The sequence below is a fragment of the Littorina saxatilis genome, linkage group LG16, assembly GCF_037325665.1.
Source record: "Littorina saxatilis isolate snail1 linkage group LG16, US_GU_Lsax_2.0, whole genome shotgun sequence".
Taxonomy (NCBI): Eukaryota; Metazoa; Mollusca; class Gastropoda; order Littorinimorpha; family Littorinidae; genus Littorina; species Littorina saxatilis.
The window spans coordinates 33,567,199-33,577,102 of NC_090260.1; the positions used below are offsets into that span (position 1 = coordinate 33,567,199).

Genomic DNA, 9,904 nt, shown 5'->3' on the forward strand with positions numbered 1-9,904 from the left:
GGGTTGAAATGCAAATTAGATTCCTTTTGACGAACTTTTTATGTTCTTCTTCACGTGTTACATTATGCGAACGTAGATCGCAAGATATTTTCGAAAAAATTCATAGATAAGCCAATCTGCAAACGGACACAAATTCACAATATTTATGAAGCCAATAAATTTGACTCAAGAACAAAGCTTATGTGTTTGAGGTGATGTGCATGGGTATGAATGTTGAATGAGTCCGTCAAAGATACCCTCCATGTCGCCTTACAGTGGAACCTACCATTAAAATTATACCACCTTAAATTACCTTGCTCTTTCAAATGTACTGCTTAAACTTCTTGAACATGCAACTCTTGCTGTCTACCATAAAGACCATCAGGTCAACAACATACTCGTGAATGTTTTGTTTAGGTCTATAATTAAACATTTCAGAAAATATCCTTTTTTTATATATTTTTTTTATTCGGAAGCATACTAACTTTATTTGAAACTACTTCGACAGATATAGTTTTGCAGGTTGACGGGAGGTGAGTTAAGAAAGAAATTCAATCCATATGTCGCTCAGCACAGAAAGCATAAACGATTAACATGAGTAGGCTAGAAATGAACTTGTACTTGTTTTCATAATCTGTCAAAGACACTTTCTCGTTTTTTGCAAAGCTAGAATAAGGCACTCATTTTCAAAACAAAAATCGTACGATGAATGGCACGTTGGTTTTCTCCTGTGGTGATTCTGGACGGTAGGAACAGGACTGGTCAACAGTTGCGTTGTGATCACGGAGAACCGGGAAATCTGGAATGGTCACGGTGTCAGTGTCTAGTGACCTGTTCTGACCAGTGGCCGTGAGTGATGATGAAAGGTCTGGAAGTAAAAGAAGAGAGAAAATGAGTGTGAGTATAAATCAATTCGAAAGTATGCTTCTGATCTATACAGTACACTGAACATTTAGACACCCTCTGGAAGTCGTCTGGATGTGTATCCATGTTGTAGCAATTAGACTGGTTTTGCGTCTCTCAGTCAACGCAGAAAGATTAATTCCCTGCACAATTCGTAATCTTCTTGTCTCTAGCATGCAGGTGTCTGTTTACCTTACCGGTTGCACATCCACCAACAATTTAGATCTGGTAAAAATAGCATTAAACCATGATTCCAGCAAACGCTGCCAATTTCATGAATTGATATCAGGGGATAGTTTGCGACTGAATAGAATAGATAACGTGACACACGCATTGTCTTACGTGTCCACAACCCTGACTACTTTTTACTCTTACTCTTAGCTCAGCTCAGACCGTTCTGTAACTCTGTAGATCTAGCCTGTGGCGCATCTGTACTCCAGCGAATATCAGCTGGACCCAGACACACTGTTCTGCACCAATTCGTATTCGCTGCGCAGCAAAACAATGTTTACGTATGCATGAAAATAAAAGCATGTACTCTGACCTTCAACGCATTCCTTCTTGTGAGATAATCCGCTGTTCGTATGTCACCTCGGAGTTTCGATGGCTCGTAATACTGCCCTCTCCGGACTTTTATGAAGGGAAAACACTGCCAGTGGTCAAAACATTTGTTTCAGGGATGAAACGTCAACGTTTGTGCTGCAGAAAAATGGCGAAATCTGTGTCGAGAAAGTGCCCGACACTTTGAAATCTGCACGCTTGTGCTGCACACATCTCTTCCATTTCCACAAGAGACTGAGTTTTATGAGGGAAAGTGTGCTATGAAATGCCTGGGGACATTGACGAGTTGTTGCAGTTTGCGGCTGCTCTCCACCGAGGCATTCTTTTCGGGCATACAGTGGTGACTTTTCTGTGTGAAAATCAAGCTGGTACTAGTGGTAGAATCAACACAATAACTTGTGACGTCACAGTGCACCGACGTCACAGTGCACCGAAAACCACGTGACCACTACTTGACCCCAGGCGACTTGTCTTGGTTAGCCCCGCAACACTAAATCTTCAACTACAACAACAACAATTTTTTTTCAATTTTTAAAATATTTTTCCAGAGATGTTTGTAACATTTGGCATTCGATTTTCAAGTTTTGGGGCATATTTAAAAACCTTGGACTTTTCCTTTAACTCCCAAAAGGAACTCTGTAGCGTCCGTCTCAATTTCAAATCTGTCTCTCTAGGAATACCGCACGGAATAGGCCTACTCAGGGTCGAAATTAAGGTAGGACAAAAATAAAGACGCACGCAAAGAACGTCACAATGTGAGTTAATTACAGTCTGGGATGCCCACTCAAAACACAGCCGTTTTCAATTTGAGTAACTCAGCGCTCAAACGTTTATTTTTAGGTATTCCTGATGTGTGGTCACATAATTACAACCCATCGACCTGAACTGTATACTATAGCTATTGGAGCAATTTGAGACAGTTTTCTTGTTAGATATAATCCCTTTAACCCTGAAGTCATGTTTTTTCTCTGTCAACAGTCCCCAACAAAGGAAAGCCGGGAGGGGAGTGTGATCCAAACAACGGGTCGAGTGCCTGTGAAGACTCCCATTCCGCATGTAGTGACAAGAAGAAATGTCAGTGTCTTCAAGGCTATGTTATTTCAGAGAACAGTACTTGTGGTAAGCTTGTGTGTTTGTGGTTGTGTGTGTGTCTCTGTGTGTGTTTGTGTTGTGTGTGTGTCTCTGTGTGTGTTTGTTTGGATGCTCAGCAATTCTTTAAAAAGTACTGAACATATCTTTTTGAAACTTTACAGATAATATCTCAAGTCGTTTTTTATATTTAGTCAAGTTTTGACTAAATATTTTAACATCGAGGGGGAATCGAAACGAGGGTCGTGGTGTATGTGCGTGTGTGCGTGTGTGTGTGTGTGTGTGTGTGTGTGTGTGTGTGTGTGTGTAGAGCAATTCAGACTAAACTACTGGACCGATCTTTATGAAATTTGACATGAGAGTTCCTGGGTATGAAATCCCCGAACGTTTTTTTCATTTTTTTGATAAATGTCTTTGATGACGTCATATCCGGCTTTTCGTGAAAGTTGAGGCGGCACTGTCACGCCCTCATTTTTCAACCAAATTGATTGAAATTTTGGTCAAGTAATCTTCGACGAAGCCCGGGGTTCGGTATTGCATTTCAGCTTGGTGGCTTAAAAATTAATTAATGACTTTGGTCATTAAAAATCGGAAAATTGTAAAAAAAAATAAAAATTTATAAAACGATCCAAATTTACGTTTATCTTATTTTCCATCATTTGCTGATTCCAAAAACATATAAATATGTTATATTTGGATTAAAAACAAGCTCTGAAAATTAAATATATAAAAGTTAAAACACTTTCATCTTATTCCTTGTCGGTTCCTGATTCCAAAAACATATAGATATGATATGTTTGGATTAAAAACACGCTCAGAAAGTTAAAACAAAGAGAGGTACAGAAAAGCGTGCTATCCTTCTTAGCGCAACTACTACCCCGCTCTTCTTGTCAATTTCACTGCCTTTGCCATGAGCGGTGGACTGACGATGCTGCGAGTATACGGTCTTGCTGAAAAATGGCATTGCGTTCAGTTTCATTCTGTGAGTTCGACAGCTACTTGACTAAATATTGTATTTTCGCCTTACGCGACTTGTTATATTTTATTTTAGGATAAATGTCTGATGACGTCATATCCGGCGGTAAAAAGAAGTTTAACGGCACTCTGGCGACCTCTTTTTTGTTGTTGTTAAAAGGTTGGTCAAATAATCTTTGACTCGGTCCGGACAATGGGATCGCATTTCAACTCGGAAGCTTAAAAGATAACAAATTAATTTGTTCAATACAATTCTCGACATTCTAATTATAAATAAAAGTTTAACAACAGATGAAACAAGGCGCGTTAAGCGATTTCAAAACATTTACTCACTCCGTCGGCCTGAAACTAAATGATCAACACTGACAACCGAGGATTATTTAGTCTCCAATGACGACACGTGTAATTACTTCGCTAGCCAAAACTAAAAGACCGAGACAGGCTCCGCTGGTCTCTACGATGCAGACTTTCTTTAATTTTGAGCACATTTTCGTCTCGGTTTTGGGGTTTTGGCTAGTCAAGCCTCACAAGTTGGGATGATGGCTGATCCCGGGTTTTCAGTGTTGATTTATTTTAGATTCAGGCCGACAGGTTGATGTTTTCATATCACTTCACATCACGTGACTTTTTCATTCTTTGCTTGTAGTATACAAAAAAAATGTACACCCGAGAATGTTTTTTTATTAAAGAGAGTTCAATAATTATCTCTATCTGCATACTTTAAACACAGAAATCGTCAGATTATCTGGGAATCGTTTTGCTATGTAGCTATTGTGATGTAATTCTAATATTGTCCATGTTATTCATGTTATCCAAATGTTGATATGTAACTATTGTGATGTGATTATGATATTGTCCATGTTATTCATGTTATTTATTGTGATATGATTCTAATAAATTATTGTCCATGTTATTCATGTTATCTATTGTGATGTGATTCTAATATTGTCCATGTTATTCATACTGTGATGTGATTATAATATTGTCCATGTTATTCATGTTATCCAAGTGTTAATAATACAACTATTGTGATGTGATTATAATATTGTCCATGTTATTCATGTTATCCAAGTGTTGATAATAGAACTATTGTGATGTGATTATAATATTGTCCATGTTATTCATGTTATCCAAGTGTTGATAATAGAAGTAAGAACTATTGTGATGTGATTATAATATTGTCCATGTTAACCATGTTATCAAAGTGTTGAAAGCCGGACAGCAATGCTCGGAACCCGCAGACAAATGCATGACAGGCACCCGCTGCGAGGGAGACATATGTAGTAAGTCATTTCGTTTCATCACAAGTCAATGAATACTGCAAGTTGATATCACTGTTCATTGGCTCTATCGACGCCCGTTTTTAACCGCTTGCTTCCCTTTGTATAATAAACCGTCCATCGTCGTCCTCTCGTATAAAATCCTTTGTATGTCATTGAGAATTTAGGATTCTGTGTAAGGAGATCATGTTATGCAATCGGCGATTTGTCAATGCATTTCAGAGCCAGGTAACAACACAATGTTGGTCACGCTTGAAATTAACGCAACTTGATGCAGTGTATTGCATTCCAAACTTATACGAAGTGAACCGTAGCATATATGGTCAGTTATTAACTTAACTTCCCTCGAACAGTGAGATAAACAGAACAGGACATACATACTGACTCGATCCCCACGCTCGAGAACTCAAGTGTTGTATTTGAAGTTGAAATCTCACTCGCCAACCGTGCGACAAAATAGCTTAGTTGGTAGCGCTTTTCCTTTCATTGGTGGTCACGGGTTCGATCCTCTTCTACTAGATTTTTTTTTTTTTTACTTGGAAAAAAAAGAAAATTTGAACACATAATTCTTGTATTTTATTCATTTTTCGATCAAATTGATTGAAATCTTCGACAAAGCCCGGACTATGGGATTGATGATTGCATTTCAGCTTGGAAGCTTAAAAATTAATTAACAAGTTTGGTCATTACATATCTCAAAATGCTAATTAAAATTAAAATTTAAGAAATCGATTCAAAACGGAGTTCATCTTATTCTGTATTGTTTACTTATTAAAAAAAGAGATAGATATGTTATATTTGGACTAAAGAAGAAATAAGCTCAGAAAATGTTTTTAAAAAGATGCAGAAAAGTGCGCTTTCCTGCTAAGCTCAAAAGCTAGTGTGCTATACTGGCTTGTCAATTTCACAGCAGTTTCCATGAAAATAATGCAGTGCGTTCAGTTTCATTCTGTGAGTTAAACAGATTGACTGAATCTAGTAATTTTCCCTTGAGCTAATTGTTTGTACGTTTAGTGAAGTTTTGACGAAATGTTTAAACATAGAGGGTTGTGGTGTATGTGTGTGTCTGTGTGGGTGTGTACATGACACTTAACATGAGAGTTCCTGAGTGTGATATCCGTAGACGTTTTTTTTTAATCATTGTTTGGATAAATATCTTTGATGACGTCATATCTGTCTTTTTGTGAAATTTCAGGCGGCACCGTACGCCCTCATTTTTCAACCAGAAATTTTGGTCAAGCAATCTTTGACAAAGTCCAGACTATGGGATTGCATTTTAGATCGAAAGCATAAAAATGATTGCATCGTGTTCTTCATCAAATTCTGAATCTAAGAATATGTACATATGTCATATTTACTCTTAAAATGTGATCACAATTAACGAAAATAGGTTAATTAGTACTACGATTAGAATTTAAGAAATCAACCCAAAAATGATTTCATCTTATTGTTTATCATTGCTTGATTAAAAAAACATATGGATATAATATGTTGTATTCAAAACAAGCTCAGTAAGTTAAAAAGAATACAGAAAAGCGCGCTTTCCTGCTTACCGCAATACGCCATTGCGCTATACTGGCTTGTCAATTTCATTTCGTGTTACACGGGAAAAGGGAGCGATTTCCCCGCCGCAGGCATTGACGAAGCTGTCATGTCTTGATGCATGAACAAATGCAATGCGTTCAGGTTCATTCTGTGATTTTGAGAGATTGACTAAATGTTGTAATTTCGCCTCACGCGACTTGTTTAACTTATAATGTCGACCTTTTTTTTTCTTTTTTCTTTTATTTGTTATTTTCGTATATCCTTTCCCCACTTTTATTTCTGTTTCTTTGATATTTCTTTTCGCCATTTCTTTCTTCTTCTTTAATTTTTCGTTTCTGCGGCTATCTCCAACGAATAAATAACTAACTAAATAATCAGTCCGCTAATTAATTTTATTATTTTTCAATGCAGAACCGCAAGTGGGGATGCCATGCTCTCTCGAAAAAGATGTGTGTACAGAAGGCACATTCTGTGATGTAGACTCGAAGTGCCGTAAGTGTGTCAAATGTACTATCTCCTACTCTCCTTCTCTCTCTCTCTCTCTCTAGCTTTCTCTCACTCTTTCTCTTTATCTCTCTCTTTCTCGCTCTCTCTCACTCTCTCTCTTGCTCTCTCTCTTTCTCGCTCTCTCTTTCTCGCTCTCTCTCTCTCGCTCTCTCTTTCTCGCTCTCTCGCTCTCTTTCTCTCTCTTTCTCGCTCTCTCTCTCTCTCTACAAAGCAAACAACATGAAGTCTGACTTTAAGAAACAAAGGAATAAAATGACAGAATTAACACGTCAAGCAAAAGCAAATTATTTTAATAAATTAATCGAGGACAAGAAAGATATTGCAACAGTTTGGCGTGCTGTTAATAACATATTAGGTAAATCTAAACAGAACTCAAATCGGTCTGCCCCAACCATCTCCCCTGAAGATTTTAATAACCACTTTTTGTCCCTTGCCAATAGGCTAAATGAATCTGCAAAATGCGATGTACAGTCCTGATTCTGATTTTGAAGTCTCTCTCTCAAAATTACATGATTTTTGTATACATGTAATGACAAATGTAAACCAGACGATTTTTTTTACTATTCCAGACATGGCAGTGCATGAGGTAGGTAAGGCGCTAGAAGGCCTTGAAAATAAAAAATCCATGGGTCCTGACAAGATTCCTGCTTACTTGGTCAAATTAGCTCTACCATATATTGTGGAGCCACTCACCTATGTGTATAATCTCTGCATAAAGCAAAATACTGTACCTAGAGCAAAAGTAATTCCACTCCATAAAGGTGGAAATTTATCCGACCCAAATAATTTTAGACCCATTTCCTTATTACCCATTTTATCCAAACCATTGGAAAAACATATTCACAAACATTTACATTTGCTCGCGTACATAGAAAGCAGAAACCTTTTCCATCAATTTCAATCTGGTTTTCGAACAACTCACTCTTGTCACAGCGCCCTTACCACGCTATGCGACACCTGGTTGTCTGCAACAAACCGATCTGAAATCAGTGGTGCTGTGTTTCTTGACTTTAAAAAAGCGTTTGATTCTGTTCATCACTCAATTTTATTGAAGAAATTACAGTTGCATATCAGAAACAGTTCAGTGTGTAACTTTTTTGCTTCCTATTTACAGGACAGATCTCAATATACTGCCCTAAACTGTAAAATATCTACTGAGGAGACTGTGAAATGCGGGGTGCCTCAAGGGTCAGTGCTTGGGCCGATCTTGTTCTGTCTGCATATCAATGATCTGCCACTGCACATTTCTGATAGTAATGTAAGAAGTGATTTTTTTGCTCACGATTCTTCTCTTCATTCAGTCTGTTCCAGTGATAGAGTCCTCCCTTCAAACAGCTTTAAACGATGTTAATAACTGGTGTAGTCGTTATATGTCAAAGCAGCACCGCCCTGATATGGCCCTTCGTGGTCGGCTGGGCGTTAAGCAAACAAGCAAGCAAACTGGTGTAGTGCCAATGCTATGCTTGTCCATCCAATAAAAACTAAAAGTATGTTAATTGCAACCAGACAAAAACACCAGATTTCTCCACTCAAGCTAAATCTTACTATTGGTACGCAATCAATTAAACAAGTTCAACAGCATCGCGTTTTAGGGGTAATTATTGATTGTGAATTCAAGTGGCAAGCACAATTACAGCATATTTGCAAGAAAGTAGTCAAGAACGTTTTCCTCCTATCCAAGTTAAAGCAATTTACGAACAGAAGGACTCTGGAAATGTTCCACCATGCTCATGTAATGCCTCACATTAATTATGTTTCGACGCTCTGGGATGGCAGCAGTGATGTCCACTTGAAAAAGTTAGACTCTCTCTATCGTCGCTCGGCTAAACTCATCGTAAAGGATAATGCCCCAACAGATATGAAATTAAAAATGCTGAACTTTCTTCCACTGGAAAAGCATCTCAAGTTAAACAAAGCCATTTTCATGCACAAATTGTATTACGTTAAAGTGCCGATTTACATTACATCATTATTTAATAAAGCTACCCACATATATGGGTCGCTCAACTTGATCCCACCGATTCCACGAATTGACCTTTATAAGACCAGTCTTGCTTTTTCGGGTACATCAGTTTGGAATTCACTTCCATCATCCCTTAAAAACTTAAAGTCATTAAAAAGTTTTAAAAATGTGTCAAAAAACACTTAATGTCTGAGTAGTTTAACGCGTTTTGATTTACCACACTTAGTATTACACCAAAGATATGTCCCGAGGTCCCTTCGTGTACACTACATTGGGGTGTGCACGTTAAAGATCCCACGATTGACAAAAGGGTCTTTCCTGGCAAAATTGTATAGGCATAGATAAAAATGTCCATCAAATACCCGTGGGACTTGGAATAAAGTAAAAAAATTCCATCCCACACGGCATTAAGTCTCAGGAAACATGAATACACGCATGCAGGAAAAAACAAAATATGGGTAGCGCCGTATGTATGGCAGCTCGCTTTCCCCGGGGAGAAAGCAGCCCGAATTTCCATGAGGGTAACCTCAATGGACTGTAAATCTTATCTATCTATCTATATTCTGAACATATTTTTGTTGTACTATTGCTACATGTTCGATTGCTACCAGCTTGTACTTATAATTACTTGCATAGTATGCATTTGATTTTATGAATAACCACATATGTATGCTCTTCATCAATCAATCAATGAATATGAGGCTTATATCGCGCGTATTCCGTGGGTACAGTTCTTAGCGCAGGGATTTATTTTTACTTTTTTTTAATGTAATTTATATCGCGCACATATTCAAGGCGCAGGGATTTATTTATGCCGTGTGAGGTGGAATGTTTTTACACAGTACATCACGCATTCACATCGGCCAGCAGATCGCAGCCATTTCGGCGCATATCCTACTTTTCACGGCCTATTATTCCAAGTCACACGGGTATTTTGGTGGACATTTTTATCTATGCCTATACAATTTTGCCAGGAAAGACCCTTTTGTCAATCGTGGGATCTTTAAAGCTGTGATCTATTTATGACTTTCCGGGGCTACGAGGTTAAAAAGACAAGGAGGAAAATCATGTACAGAATTCTGTACAGCAAACGCTACCCGAA

At 38.0% G+C, this 9,904-nt stretch overlaps 1 protein-coding gene across 1 annotated transcript in view; it reads left to right on the forward strand.

Annotated features, from left to right (window-relative positions):
- The window catches only part of LOC138949968 (protein draper-like), a 259,036-nt gene that overhangs the window by 22,766 nt on the left and 226,366 nt on the right, over window positions 1-9,904 (forward strand). Inside the window, exons 9-11 of the mRNA XM_070321751.1 lie at window positions 2,422-2,562; window positions 4,713-4,790; window positions 6,744-6,824. Of these exons, the coding sequence (XP_070177852.1) occupies window positions 2,422-2,562; window positions 4,713-4,790; window positions 6,744-6,824 (300 nt within the window). The remainder of the gene's footprint in view (window positions 1-2,421; window positions 2,563-4,712; window positions 4,791-6,743; window positions 6,825-9,904) is intronic.